At 38.7% G+C, this 15624-nt stretch overlaps 1 protein-coding gene across 4 annotated transcripts in view; it reads left to right on the top strand.

The window, feature by feature from the left end:
* LOC103042714 (echinoderm microtubule-associated protein-like 6) overlaps positions 1–15624 on the top strand; it is a 65745-nt gene that overhangs the window by 37238 nt on the left and 12883 nt on the right. The window contains exons 20-33 of one of the 4 annotated variants that reach the window (XM_022682087.2): positions 283–410; positions 943–1084; positions 1488–1640; positions 2260–2391; positions 2901–2989; positions 4116–4292; positions 5211–5412; positions 5501–5627; positions 6772–6786; positions 11218–11296; positions 12081–12210; positions 13465–13563; positions 14271–14297; positions 14471–14644. In XM_022682087.2, the coding sequence (XP_022537808.2) occupies positions 283–410; positions 943–1084; positions 1488–1640; positions 2260–2391; positions 2901–2989; positions 4116–4292; positions 5211–5412; positions 5501–5627; positions 6772–6786; positions 11218–11296; positions 12081–12210; positions 13465–13563; positions 14271–14297; positions 14471–14644 (1674 nt within the window). The remainder of the gene's footprint in view (positions 1–282; positions 411–942; positions 1085–1487; positions 1641–2259; positions 2392–2900; positions 2990–4115; positions 4293–5210; positions 5413–5500; positions 5628–6771; positions 6787–11217; positions 11297–12080; positions 12211–13464; positions 13564–14270; positions 14298–14470; positions 14645–15624) is intronic. The other 3 variants (XM_022682088.2, XM_049472562.1, XM_022682090.2) reach the window with 3 other exon arrangements.

Here is a 15624-nt window from a genome sequence, read left to right as displayed (position 1 = left end):
GAAAGCCATAATCAACAATATTTCACTCTGTGTTTAATACGTCTATATAATATTATATTTTATATATTATATATTAGAGGATGTAAGATGTGATTGTAATTCAGTGCTCCCCCTAGTGCTCCAACTAGGTGATTAAGGCGAGTAATACTCTTATTTAATAAGACTGAGCCTGTTAGAGAGAAGTTTGTAAGGTATAACTTTGTAAATATCCTATTTTATTTACCAGCATATTCTTATTCTGTAAAATGGAGGAATAATTATTTATTTTGTATGTTTTTTCAGGGCTTCTCCTGGAGGATAACCCCTCTATTCGGGCTATAACTCTGGGCCACGGACACATCTTGGTTGGGACAAAAAATGGAGAGGTCCTGGAAATAGACAAGAGTGGACCAATTACCCTGCTGGTTCAGGTATATCTACATTTATAAAATAAATATATATATATTATACTTGTATATGCATATCTTGTATATGCAATCTCAACTATGTATCCTGTCAGAAAGTGTGTTGAGTGTAAAGTATTATACAAATAAAGATTTTAAATCTGCAATATATCCTTTGTAAGAACTGTTTTTACAATGTGCATGGTCATACTACAGGTAAAAAATAAAGTTGTGCTATCTATATTATATGTATATCTTTATAATAGGTAGGTAATACTTAAATAACAGCTACAAGGGTCCAGACTAACATTTTCCACAACCTTCCTAAAACTGTTCCAAACATTTAGATCAACCATACCAAACTGAAAATTAACTTTGTTCATTTTTTCACTTTACTATTTCACTGAAAAAATAGTAAAGCTCACAGTTTTCCTATTTCAACCAGCAGCAAACATCTTATATCATATTATTATACTTTGCTTTAATTTAAATTGCCTTAATTTGCCTTATTTTAATATTAATATTAATATTGCCGATTTGTGTATGTGTGTATGATTAGGGTCATATGGAGGGTGAGGTCTGGGGTCTTGCCGCTCACCCCCTCCAGCCAGTGTGTGCCACTGTGAGTGATGACAGAACCCTACGCATCTGGGAAACCTCCACCAACCACCGCATGGTGGCCGTACGCAAACTAAAGAAAGGTACCAACATGGGGAAAATACTTATAATTTTATGTTTATAAGTTTCATTTTACTGTTTTTTGATTCATTTTAAAATGTCTAGTTGTGTCTCTAGTATGAATGAATGAATGAATGCCATGTGAGCTGGTTTTAGTGAAAAAAAGTGCTCCGGTGATCGGGTATAACACTGCTTTAGTCCAGTGGAGGAGTGAGCAGGGAGAAACTATAGGATTTCAGTTTTTGCTTATGAATATTCATACAGGTTGACTTCATACGGTGCTTTTTCTGAATAGTTTCTTTCATGTGCAGCATTATAAACAACTCAGAGTCCTACTGTATTTCACAAACAACAAAACACTAAATTGTGCCTTTTAATAAAAAAAAATTGTTTACTGTGTGTGTGTGTGTGTGTGTGTGTGTGTAGGAGGAAGATGCTGTGCCTTCTCCCCGGATGGGAAAGCCTTAGCCGTGGGTCTGAATGATGGCAGTTTTCTGGTGGTGAATGCGGATACACTAGAAGACATGGTTTCCTTCCACCACAGGAAGGAGCTCATCTCCGACATCAAATTCTCTCGAGGTGAAGCTCCGCCTCTTCCTTTAGAGCTATTTACCTATATAATATCTATATATAATATCTATGTAATTAATAGTTAAATAACAGCTACAGGGGTCCATTCCAGAACCGTTCCAAAGCTTTAGGTCAACTGTAATAAATTGTAGATTACTGTTGCCACTTTTGAAGTTCCACAGTTGACTGACATGGCAATCCACCAACCACAGTTATATCCAATAGGGCCTTTTCCCTACTAGCGCCACATTGACCCTCCTCTTCTTGCAGCATTACCAGCAATTTGATTGGCTCTAGGTTGAAAAAACAGACTGTGAGCTCTATCAGCAGTCTATTATCATGTCTTAGGCATGCATCATTTAAATAGCAACAGTGCTTTTGAATATATGGTGGTCTATAAATGAGGTGTGTTCAGTTGTGTAAATTTCTGGCGTATTGCTATCTTGGCAGTGGAAAACACAGGTGCTCCACTATTAACAAAGCTATATATATCTTTTTTCCTCTGTTTTTTTGTGTTTTTCCAATATACACAAAGAAAATAAACATGTGTATGATAAAACTTCTTGGATAGATACTTCATTTTCTGGAGAAAGTTCAGAGATGTGTGTTGTGTTTGTGTGTTGTTCAGATGCTGGTAAATATCTCGCTGTGGCCTCTCACGATCACTTTGTGGACATTTACAACGTCCTGAGCAGTAAGAGAGTGGGAATCTGCAAAGGAGCGACCGGCTACATCACCCACATAGACTGGGACACCCGCGGTGAGCACCGTACAAACATATTCATACAGCTTTAATGTTTAAACAAAAATATATATATTCAAAGTTTTATCTCTACAGTGGTGATTAAAAGGTTTCTTTTGTGTTTGCATTTTTGTTATGCGTATATATTTCTGATTTTCTTTAATATCAGACAAAGATAACCTGAGTAAATCACTAAAAAAGCACTTTTTTAAAATGATTATTTAATTTTAAAGTGAAAAAAAATATCCCAACCAATCTAGCCCTGTGAGAAAAAGTGTTTTACTAAAATGGCTAAATATTTTGATAGTTTTTTTCCCTTAATAAATGAAATAATCATTTAAAAAGTGATTTTTATATTTAGTCAGGTTATGTTTGTCTGATATTAAAGTTAGTTTGATAATCTGAAAAATGTAAGAATGACAAAAATGCAGAAACCAAGGACCAAGGATCTCTAGTAGGGCAAATATGTTTCAGGTTACATATAAAACTTATATCTAATAACAGCCTAATGTATTTTATTAATACAGGTAAATTGCTGCAGGTTAATTCTGGTGCCAAAGAGCAGTTATTCTTCGAGGCTCCGAGAGGAAAGAGACAGACTATCCGCACTACAGAGGTAAATACGTTAAATTCAAATATGATCTCATGCTCCCTGAACCCTGCACTCTTTCACAATCTGAACCCCATGAATCCTGGTATTGTCCTCTTGGAATATTCTCGTATCATCAAAGAAAATCATACTGATACATGGGTTGAAAAACCTGGAGGTTCGGTATATTCAGAAAGTCAGCTGACCTCATTTTTTGGGCTCATTGGCCTCTCTTCTTACCCTGATGCTCCATCACTCTGGAACAGGGTAAATATGGACTCATCAGATGACCTTCTTTCATTGCTCTATAGTCCAATCTTTACGCACTTTTACAAACTGAAGCTGTTTTTGCTGGGTATCCTCACTGATAAGTGCATTTCTTAAGGCTACACATCTATTGAGTTTCCTTCACTGCATTATGTGAGTGTGGGAAAGCTCTTACTTTCACTATTAAACATAGTATCTAGAGTTCTAGTGTTGTAGCATTGTTCTATTATGTGAAAAATTTTACCAAACGTTTAGTTTTAGTTTTACACTACAAGATTTTAACACAAGTTTTTCAGTCGCTGACAGTTTTTTGTTGATCGGCGACAAAAACATGTGTGGATCTCTCTGCATTCACTCCCTCACGCAGTGTGAACTACCTGAAATACCAAGCTGTTATCGACTGATCTTCAATGAGTCGCAGATGCCCAGGAAATATTTGGCATGCTAGATATCTGAGAGTCAGGAGCAGCGGTTACATACTGCCAATAGAATTACAAAGAGCGAGAGAACCACGGGTCCCAAACACATCAGAGCCGTTTGTGGAGAGTCTCTGTGAGATGTGTCACAGGACATGTCTTTCTACATGGTTGTTTAACAAATGAGAAGCTACTCCCCGCATCAGCTACGGTTAAATAACCTGTGAGCTGAAACATAATCACTCTTACAGTAATACATATACAGCTCTGGAAAAAAGACCAGTTAAAAATGATGAATGTTTTTGATTATACCAAATTGAAAACCTCTGGAATAAAATCCAGAGGAAGATGGATGATCACAAACCATCAAACCAAGCTGTATATTGTCATGTTGACCAACTCTTATTATTACACTGTAATATAATGTATTTATATCTTTTTGTTTCTCTGTGTTTGGTGTAATAATCCAGATTGAGAAGATTGAGTGGGCCACCTGGACGTCTGTTCTTGGCCCGACGTGTGAGGGCATTTGGCAGATTGACAGCAGCATCACTGACATCAACGCTACCTCACTCACCAGCGACAGGAAGCTGCTGGCCACCGGAGATGACTTCGGCTTCCTTAAACTCTACAGCTACCCTGTGAACGTGAGACAGCACAGCTTCCTGCACTTATTCTTAAAATCTCAGTTCTACCATTAGCCAGCGAGTGGATACATTTCCCTGAGTACTATTAGCACTTTTGAAGTTCCACAGTTGACTGACATGGCGTTCCACCAACCTCAGTTTTTTCCTTTAGGGCCTTTCCCCTATAGTGCCACATTGATCCTCCTCCTCTCCTATCTTACACCTTGCCAACAGTCTATTATCCTGTATTAGACATGCATTGTTTAAATATCAGCAGAGCTTCTGAATATATCTACACTGATGGGCGTGGTGTTCTGGAAATGAGGTGTGTTCAGGTAAATTTCTGGAGTTTCGCTTGTTTATCTTGGTAACAGAAAACACAGGAGCTCCACTGACTGAACACAACCTAGACAGACGCCAACAGTCAGACGTTCATCGCTATCTTGGCAACGCAGTGCACAAACCCAACTTTTACATCAACAATAAACAGAATAGTAAATAAAATAACATTGCTGTTCCCGTAAATGAGCTGCTGGAGCTCCTTCACAGCGTCAACCAGCAGCTCAGTTTCCTCTGCTGAGAAGAATTTGTTGAACACGTCCAGGTAGCTGCACCGTTAAAATAGCAATCCACCAGAGTCAGAGATCACCTGACTTTTTTTATGCCCAAAATTAACCACACCCATGATTAATTAAGAGAATTAGTACATGCCTTTTGCTTTGCATTTCGAGCCAAGCCTGTTGATCCAAAATCCTTTGCTTGTTTGTTTATTCATGTATTTATTGATTTATTGTTATTATTTGCTTATTTGTGTTTATTCTAAAGACATTGATCAGTCATTTGCATTCTTCATTAATTAATTTAGTTATTAATTATGATGTGTTTTGTATTTTAGACTCTATTGTTCAGTAATTTCATTTTTATCTTATTTCTGTTTAGGGTCAGTGTGCCCGATTTAAACGTTACGTGGGTCACAGTGCTCACGTGACCAACGTGCGCTGGGCACAGGACGACGTGACCCTGCTAACAGTGGGTGGAGCTGACACTGCCCTAATGATTTGGACTCTGGACTCCTCAACCAATCAGGAGAGTCGGCCTGTGGACAGTGAGGAGTCTGAGGAGGACACTGAGGAGGACGGAGGCAAATATACTTCCTGTCTCCTGTTTTACACACTGCTGTTACTATAGCTTCTTATATTTAATATATGTGTGTGTGTGTGTGTGTGTAGGGTATGACAGTGATGTTGCTCGGGAGAAGGTCATTGACTACACCACTAAGGTCTGCGCGGTCAGCATCCGTGAGATGGCCGGCACCAAACCTCACCAACAGCTGAAGGAAGCATCAGCTGAGGAGAGGTACACACCTACACCAGTTCCTCGCAACTTCCTCACCACTTCCTCATCACTTCCTCACTTCCTCGCCACTTCTTCATCACTTCTTTACCCCTTCCTTACCACTTCCACACCAGTTCCTCACCCCTTCCCCACCAGTTCCTCACCACTTCCTCACCAGTTCCTCACCCCTTCCCCACCAGTTCCTCACCACTTCCTCACTACTTCCTCACCACTTCTGTACAAGTTCTCCACCACTCCCTTACCACTTTTCACCAGTTCCTCACTAATTCCTCATTAGTGTCTTATCAGTTCCTCATTAGTTCTGTATAAGTTCTCCACCAGTTCCTCACCACTCCCCACCACTTTCTCACCACTTCCTCACCAGTTCCTCGCCCAAGAAAAATTTCCCCTGTGGGTGGACAATAAAGTAAAATAAAGTAAAAGTTCCTCATCAGTTTCTCACCACTTCCTCACCAGTTTCTCACTAATTCCACACCATTTACTCACCACTTCCTCTCGCTTCCTCACCAGTTCTTCATCAGTTCCTCACGACTTCCTCATCACTTCATCGCTACTTCCTCACCACTTCTTCGCCACTTTCTTACTACTGCCTCACCACTTCTCCACCAGTTCCTCACCACTTCCTCACCAGTTTCTCACAAATTCCTCACCAGTAGACAGATAGATAAACAGACAGACAGGTAGACAGCTGGATTTATAGGCAGTCATTTAGAGAGATAAACCGACAGATTGATTGATAGACAGTTAGCTAGATAGATAAACAGACAGACAGATCAATAGATAGTCAGCTAGACAGACAGACAGATAGACAATAAGTCAAATAGTTTGGCAGACGTACAAACAGTCTGCTGGAGAGATAGATAGACAGAAAGAGAGACAGTTGGCCAAGTAGATCTATAAATGTACTGACAAATAAATGGACAAATACAGAGATAGCTGAATGGACAGCCCACCATATAGATGGATGGATGGATAGTTGGATAGATAAATGGATGGGTGGATGGACAGACAGACAGGCTGCTGGTGAATTTATAAACCCTGATGAAAGCTGATGATTAGTCAGAGGCAGTGAGAGTGTTGATCATGCTGTGGTTTGTGCTCCTCAGTCAAAGCTCTCTGTGTTTTATTTTGCATTCCTCTGGAGGCAGGGCATCGTCAAGTAAGTACCTTTTAAATTATTCCATAAAATATGAATATTGATCATTATTATTGATCATAGGATCAATATCTTACTACGGAGAAACTGTGATCTAATATATCTTGAACATGCCTTATCTCTGATGCTTCTGGAGGGACAATCTGTTCACCTGCATTTCACTAACCCCCAACACACACACACACACACACACACACACCTTCACATGTGCTATAACTGAACTCATTTCCATAGCAGGACAGTTCCTGTCTGAGAACGTCCTCCTGAAAATCATGATCACGTCAGGCCAAACAATACCCTGTGTTGATTTATTTGATCATGATTTTCCTCCCTTTTAAATCATATTCATATTCACTCACTGACAAACTAAATAATACAAACACTAAATATACAGTTCTGTATCAGATATTCAAGATATTTAAATTAATATAAAGTTCTGATCTGATTAGGAACTGAGGGTCTTATCATGGATGGATGGATGGATGGATGGATGGATGGATGGATGGATAGATAGATAGATAGATGGATGGATGGATGGATGGATGGATAGATAGGTAGATAGATAGGTAGATAGATAGATAGTCAGGTAGATAGATAGATAGTCAGGTAGATAGATAGATAGATAGAAGTTCTGGTCTGATTAGGAACTGAGGGTCTTATCTTGGATGGATGGATGATGGATGGATAGTCAGATAGATAGATAGATTGTTTTTGATTTGATAGATAGATTTTTTGTCAGTGACTGTACATTAACAAAATCCAGGCCTGGAAACTGGATACAAGGTCCAGGTTTCAAGACCTGGTTTCTGTGGCATCACTTGAAGAATCATTTGAAGCACCTTTATTTTGAAAACGTGTGGTGGGGGTGTATTGAAAACAAATAGGGAAACTAATGAAAATCTCCCAGTAAAAGCTTGCATGAGCTGATGAGCTGTCTGCAGTTCTTACAAATATCTTCAATATGTCTTTTAGTCCTATCATAAAGGCTGGGTAAAGGCCTTTTTAAAGCTGTGGCATGAACCCTCTTCGTTTTTTCTCATTTTTCACCTCATAATATTCACCATCATCTGCATCGTCAGCATTATTCGGACCCATGCCTTCTCATTGGCTTTCTCCGATGTCTCTCGTCCTGTCTTCTCTCTTGTCAAGATGTCCACTGACACAGTCTCTTTCCCTGTCTCTCCATGGCTCACCTTTCCAATAGTGCTCATTTCCCCCAGGGACTTCAGGGTATGACTACTTTTTGATCCGAGCGCAATCCAGTGCGCCCTTCCTCATACCTCCCTCGCTCTCTGAGCCGTTATCTCTCCAGCATGCTGAGAAACAGGAGAACGAATGAGCATGGTTTGCCTCGCACAGAGAATCAATGACTAGCTGTAGGGCTACAATGGTTAGTCAGTAGAATAAAATCGACAATGTCTCCAGAAAAAAGGTAAAGAGATTAAGAGTGAATTATTTGCGATTGGGTTTATAAAATACAGGAAATAAAAAAAATGTAATTACAGATTATTAAAGGGTGGCTAACAACTTCAACAAATCTGGCTACTGTATAACAGCCTAACTAAATTGAAAGTGAAATTGAAGCCAGAAGGTAACATAAACATGATTGTGCTGCATTAGTCTTCTTTATTCTCAATAAAAAACAGCTTCCAGTATTTTTCGCACTATAAGGTGCACTTAAAATCCTTTAATTTACCCCAAAATTGTCAGTGTGCCCATTAACCCCTTGCTCCTTTTGTATGAATTGTACTGAAGTACAGATTTATACAGGAGTTTCAGTTTAGGTCTCCAGCACTGGGACTAGAGCAGTATTAGCATTAGCTGCTAACCATGCTAAGCGCTAGCTCTTTCACCATTCAGCGGTAAGTATTATCAGACTGCAGTCTGTGTGTTTACCGCGTTAAAACAAGCTACATGGGACGAAGCGCTAGCTAATATTACTCTGGATTACTTAGCCTTAGTGGGAATCTGGAAATCGAAGTATACTGTAAATAAACAGAAGCGCTTTACTCGCCCAAATAAACAGTTTTCATGAGAGAAATCTGTGTAGATCAACAACTAAGTTAAGTAAAGCTAAGTTTAGTGAACAAAACTTAAAAAATCTTTAAAAAAAATAGCATTTTCTCTACCGAGCTCTGAATGTTAATCTACACAGATTTCTCTCCTGAAAACAGTTCATTTGAGTGAATAAATTTCTTCCGTTTATTTACAGTAAGCTTTCCAGATTTCCACTAAGGCTAGGTGCAGCAGCATTAGCATTAGTGGCTAACAGTAAAGGCAACCCAACAGCACTACACTAAGGAACCCTAAGTGTTCCGGTAAGCCAGGATGATATTAGCTAGTGGTTAGTTCTACGTAGCTTATTTTAACACAGTAAACACGCAGACTACTGTCCATATATACTTACCTCTGAACGTTGAAAGGGCTACAACTATGCATGCACTGATGTTTGGGAAAATTTAAGGATTGTAAGTGAGCCTTATAGTGTGAAAAACACAGTACTAATCATACAGATCTTTCCTTGCAATCATTTTATATCTAAATTCTGTATGATTTGGGAAACCCCTGCTCTGGACTGCTTGTGCATGAGGCATTGATTGCAGAATGGCCCCTTCAGTAACTTTGGCTCGATCCGTTCACCCACTAAATTTCTCCCTTGACTTTATCTGCTGCGCTGAAGAGGATCCAGGTAAAGTCTGATTTTATTATTTACCATAACTCTGATTAATCTGACTACAGTGTTTCCTTTACACCTCTGAGCTGATCTGGATTCACCAGAAGTCCAGAAAAAAGTTAATTTCACCACAATTCACCACTTTCCCATCCATGATGTCCTTTCATTCATGGCGTTTCCATTCTGACTGATCCAGACTCTGGAGCTGTGAGTCAACATTCCTGCCTTAGAGATCCATCCTACTGTCGCAGTTGTTCCAAACCTGGTCCTGATTAAATAAAAACCCTGGAAAATCCTTAATTATGTTGAACTCTGGATATAGTGCATTGCCTAAATACTCAAATGCAATGTTGTTGTTGTTGTTCTTGTGTGTTTCTTGTGTGTTTAAATGTCTCCTTCTGCTCAAATCCACTTTTTCTTGTTGTTTGTGAAATACAGTAGGTCTCTATGAGTTATATATGATGCTGCACATGAAACAGCCTCAGTTTCTCAGCCTCCCTTGTCTGCAGTAGCTGTTTACAGAGCTAGTTAGCATTAGCTATGTTGTGTAAGTAACTGTAAGTTTAAATCGGATCTCCGGTTGATTCTGCATTTTATAGAGACCTTAAATATATACTATGAGAGCACAATTTGACAAGGTAGCACAACTGGACAAAACACCGGTCAAAGTAGGCACCGTTTGAGTCAGATTTAAGCTAAGCTAACTCCATTGAATGTAAAGGGAAACTATGCTAAGCTGACACCATGTAATTTAATGGTAGCCGAGGCTAAGCTAAAGCTATTGAATGTAATTGGAACCTATGTTAACCTATGTTAACATATGCTAAATTGACTGTGGGGGAAGGCAGGTAGGCGTTCTCTGCTGCAGTGCTGTTAGCCAATCAGAGGCGATATATTTGCATGTATGAATATTATGAGCAAGAGCCAAAATCCTGTCTTTCTGCGGAGACCACTAATCCAATGATCTAAAGCAGGGTTATAGAGAAACACCTGAGCAGTATATATATATTTTTTGTCACAAAAAAACAGCTCATATGACATTTATTCTTACTAGAGACACAACTAGACCGTTTAAAATTAATTTAAAAATGATGGAATGGGATCTTAAAAGTGTGATTGATTGTACAACATCATTTATCATTCAAATGTACGTCAACTTTGACATTGGACTTTAATTTACACTCTTATCAAGGTGTGTCACTGTTTTTATTTTTAATTATGTTTAATTATTATTTCTTACATTTTCAGTTTTGTTTACAATGCAAATTATATGCATCAAAGTTTTGAATTTCTTAAGCTTTCATATTAATCAATTAAATAATCAACCTTTATTTTCACTTGGCAATACAACGAGGGTGATAAAATATATATAAAAAATAGGAGAATATATAGGATGACCATAAAAAATGAATACATAAGATAAGCATCTAGTAGTAGTAGTAGTAAGATCTGAGATTTAACAGTATAAATTAATATGGAATCATTATTAATGTGTTGTAACTGTTTATTAATGTTTTATAACCTAATTGATAACGTTAATAAAGTCCTTTATAAACTATTTATAAACCCTTTATAAAGAAGCCTTATTTTAAAGTGGTACCAAATAAGTAAATGACAGCAATAATATGCAGTTTTGATTACTAATTTATGTATTTTAAGTTATATATGTTCATAATTGAAAAGATAAATTAATAATTTGTGTAAAAAGTGACTCATAAAAGGTGTGTAGGTATCTGTATTAATCTGTTTGACGCCTGCAGGCCTCCTGTAAGCCGGGCTGTTCCTCTTCCAGAGAAACTGCAGAAAAACAACGTCTCCAAAAAGAAGAAGCTGGTGGAGGTAAATTACTTCATTCTCACTAAACGTTTTTTTTAATTATCTGTAGTTAGAAGTATAGATACCAGGGTTTATAAAATACTTCTGTAGGAGTTGTACTATCAACTCAAGCTTTTTACTCTTTATGTAAAAGTGTAAGTGTAAAAGTAATGTAAGGGGAAAAAATAAAGCCATTAAGAACAAAAGCTTAGGCCACGCCCACAGAGTCCTATAGTGCGCTATCACAGTATAAACCAATAGGGTGTCAGAATGGTATATGTATATATTAGGGCTGCAACGATTAGTCGATATAATCGACAATGTCAATTATTTAAATTTGTAAATTTGTCGACTATAAATTTCAAAACTTTCCATGTTTAAACAACATGTGGACATTTAAATGCCTTTTAAATCTTATGTTTAGCTGTTTTTATGTGGTTTTTAGAGATGGAGGACATGGCAGAAATAATCGCTGACTAATCAACTAATCGAAAAAATGATCATCCGATTAGTCGACTACCAAAATAATCATTAGTTGCAGCCCTAGTTTATACTTCTCTACATCCAATCACAATCAGATTCACTCTATCTGGATGGAGAGATTTATCTGGATAGGGGTTTTATTGAACGATGAGAAGCCGGAATGAAAACGAGCTGAAATTAAATAGGAGAAACGAGCCTGTTTTTATTAAATGTAAGGAGTAGAAAGTTCAGATAATTCTACTTAAGTAATGTAAAAAGTATTTGTACTTCATTGCTCCACATCTCTGACTATGATTGATAGTATTGTTTTTTCTGTATATTTCAGGATCTGGTTTTGGATCATGTGTTTGGATTCAGGGGATTTGATTGTCGGAATAACCTTCACTACCTCAATGACGGCACGGACATCATTTTCCACACTGCCGCCACCGCCGTGGTTCAGAGCCTTACCCTGGGTAATTACTAACATGTGTACACACTAAATATCGTCGCTGTCCAATGAAAAACACTTATCTCCATTTTTGTCGATTTTTAGTTTACTACATAATTTGAACTTACAAACTCTCCCTAACACTGTGCCAAAATTTCTTGATACATGGACCAATATAAACTCTTAAAAATGACCTGAAATAAACTCTTTTTACATTGACTTCCATTGAAAGTTAAGAAGGTTTTTTCTCTCTCCTGTAAAGTTGCTGTTTTGGAGAAGTGTTTTTCATTGGACAGTGACGATATTCACCCTTAAAACATAAAACATTATGATCTAACTTGTTTCTACACCCATTACTTATTAGCCATAGCTCTGCTGATCATATATAGAACAATTTGTAGTTCTATAATAACTACAGACTGTAGTCCTGAATCCGTTTCTCTACATACTACTTTGTCTGATTGTCAGATGCAGCAGCTACACTGAGGAATACTGAGTGTTCTGGTAACCCAGGGTGATATTAGCTAGCGGTTCGTCCCACGTAGCTTGTTTTAACACAGTGAACATGTAGACTACAGTCTGATATACTCACCTCTAAATGGCTAAAGAGTTAGCGCTCAATGCTGTGGTTGGTGGGTAAAGCTTATACTGCTCCAGTCTTAGTGCTGGAGAAACTTTTCTGAAACTCCTGTATAACTCTGTTCTTCAGTGGAGTGACTTTACTGCTCCTTAAAGGTCTCATTCCATCATCATTCCATTCCAACAGTGTAGTTGGGTCTCTAGTATAAATGAAGCTATATGAGCCGTTTTTTGTGGGAAAAAAAAGTGCACCGGTGTTTCTGTATAACCCTGTTTCAGTTCACTGAATTAGTGGTCTCTGAAGAAAGACAGGATTTTGGCTCTTAATTATTTATAATTAATACGTGCAAACATATCTCCCCTGATTGGCTAACAGCACTGCGGCACAGAACGCATACCCGGATTTCGCTCTATATCATAAAATCCATCTTAAACGGCTCCTGCTTTGACCTGTGTTCTGTCGAGTTGTGCTACCTTGTTAAACCGTGCTCCCACAGTGTTTCAGTTCTTGGCAAAACGCAGAATCCACCGGAGATCCAATTCAAACCATAAAGAACATACGTAAAGAGCACCGGATCATTTTTCAGGAAAATTAAAGGATTTTAAATCCACCTTATAGTGTGAAAAATACAGTAAACTCATAAGTCTTTTTAAACACTTTTTCAGTCTGATTAATTCATTGTAATTGGTCTTCTCCCAGGTACTCAGAGTTTCTACCTGGAGCACACAGACGATATTCTCTGTCTTACTGTCAATCAGCATCCGAAATACAAGAATATCATCGCCACGGGACAGATTGGTAAGTGTTTCATAAAATTGCAGATGCTGGAATAGTGTGTATAATGGGCACAAACAGCCATAACATTGGCACCATTTACAGGTAAAGAGAAAAACATGATGATCTCCTTCTGCAGATGCAGAACCTTTGATGCACAACATGGCAAACAAATGACGCGGCTGAGTTTTAATTTTCTATATTTTTACTATAAATTCATTCAACCATTGGAATTTTATTTTTCCTTTCTTACTTTTTGACTTCCACTGTTTACAACAAGATATTTAAAAAAATATATGGAATATTTAATCATTGAATAAATTGCTGGGAAATGAATGCAGGTCATTTTTGACCTTTAAATTTTTGATCTTGGCCATTAAAGGGGGTGTGCATATGTTGCTCATCAAGGAGTTAAAAACTTGAGGCCAATTCTTTAAGAATGTGTTCCATATTGATTATTCTACAGTGAAGCTTTTCTATGTGAGAACCTCATGCCTGCTGTAAAGCATGGTGGTGGTAGTGTTTAGTTAGTGATGTTTCTGTTGTGGAGCTCATTCTTTGGTTAAAATATTAAAATTATGTGTTTAAGTGTTGCCTGTTCCATGTCTAGTTTTGCTTGGATGACACTTAATGCAAGTGTTGGCATTTATAAAGCTGCTCATGATTCGTTCACTTCATTCACTGCAATCACTTTTTCTGTTGCAACATTTTCTTTTCCATTGCATACACAGCTTCAGGCCATGTCCCTGACCCACCAGGTAAGATACTGTGGCTATGTACAAAAAGATAGATGTCCCATTTCCATGCCATGCACATTTTAGTGTGAGCACTTTAGGAATGTTAAGATCATCCATTTTAGTCAGAAATCCAACCATCCTATTGCTTTAATACTAAAAGTCAGTGTAATGTTGTTTTTGTGCCCGTTATTCAGGAACCACTCCCTCCATCCACGTTTGGGATGCCATGAGTAAGCAAACGCTGTCCATACTGCGCTGCTGTCACGCTAAAGGAGTCGGCTACGTGAACTTCAGCGCCACGGGAAAGCTGCTGGTGTCGGTGGGCATTGAGTCCGAGCACACGATCACCGTGTGGCGCTGGCAGGAAGGTACCTCGTATTGAGTAACTCCAACCAATCACTGTCTGTCTGTCTCATATTATACTCAGCATCCGGGGTATTGGTACATGCAGCTCGAGAGCATTCTCATATTATAGTGGGCAACCAGAGTTTTGGCTCATGTTGCTTGGACCTATTCCCATATTATATTCAGCAACTGGGGTGTTGGCACACGTGGCTTGGCCCAACTGCCATACTACTCAGCATTTATGACACTTGGCACAAACAACTTGGGCCGATTTCTGTATTATACTTAGCAACTGGGGTGTTGGCACAAGCAGCGTGGGCCAACTGCTATATAATACTCAGCAATCGGGGTATTGGCACTTGTAACTTGGGCCAATTCACATATTATACTCAACAACCAGGGTGTTGGCACTTGTAGCTCGGGTCGATTCCCTGATTATACTCAGCAACCGTGCCTTGGCACCTGTTGGCCGGTCTGATTTCCATATTATCCTCAACAACCAGGGTGTTGGCACTTGTTGCTTGGAGCGATTCCCATATTATACTCATTAACTGGGTTGTTGGCACAAGCAGCTTGGGCCAACTGCTATATTATACTCAGCAATCGGGGTATTGGCACATATGAATCATGCCAAATTTCATACTACACTCAGCAACCCGAGAGTTTGCACATGTGGCTTGGGCCAATACCCATATTATTTTCAACAACCAGGGTGTTGGCACTTGTAGCTCAGGCTGATTCCTATATTGTACTCAGTATCTCGAGAGTTGGCACAAGTAGCTTGGACCAATTCCCATATTATAATTAGCGACCGGGGTGTGAGCACATGCAGCTTTGGAGCAACTCCCATATTATACTCAGCAACCCAGGTAATAGCACAAGCAGCTCAGGCCAATTCCCATATTATGCTCTGCATCCGGGGTGTTGGTACAAGTAACTTGGGCCGATTCCCATATTATTCTCAGCAACCGGGGTTCTGGCATTTGCAGCTCAGAATTTGATT

Source organism: Astyanax mexicanus, chromosome 25 (assembly GCF_023375975.1).
Source record: "Astyanax mexicanus isolate ESR-SI-001 chromosome 25, AstMex3_surface, whole genome shotgun sequence".
NCBI classification, from domain to species: Eukaryota; Metazoa; Chordata; class Actinopteri; order Characiformes; family Acestrorhamphidae; genus Astyanax; species Astyanax mexicanus.
This window is presented reverse-complemented; position numbering and strand designations above follow the sequence as displayed.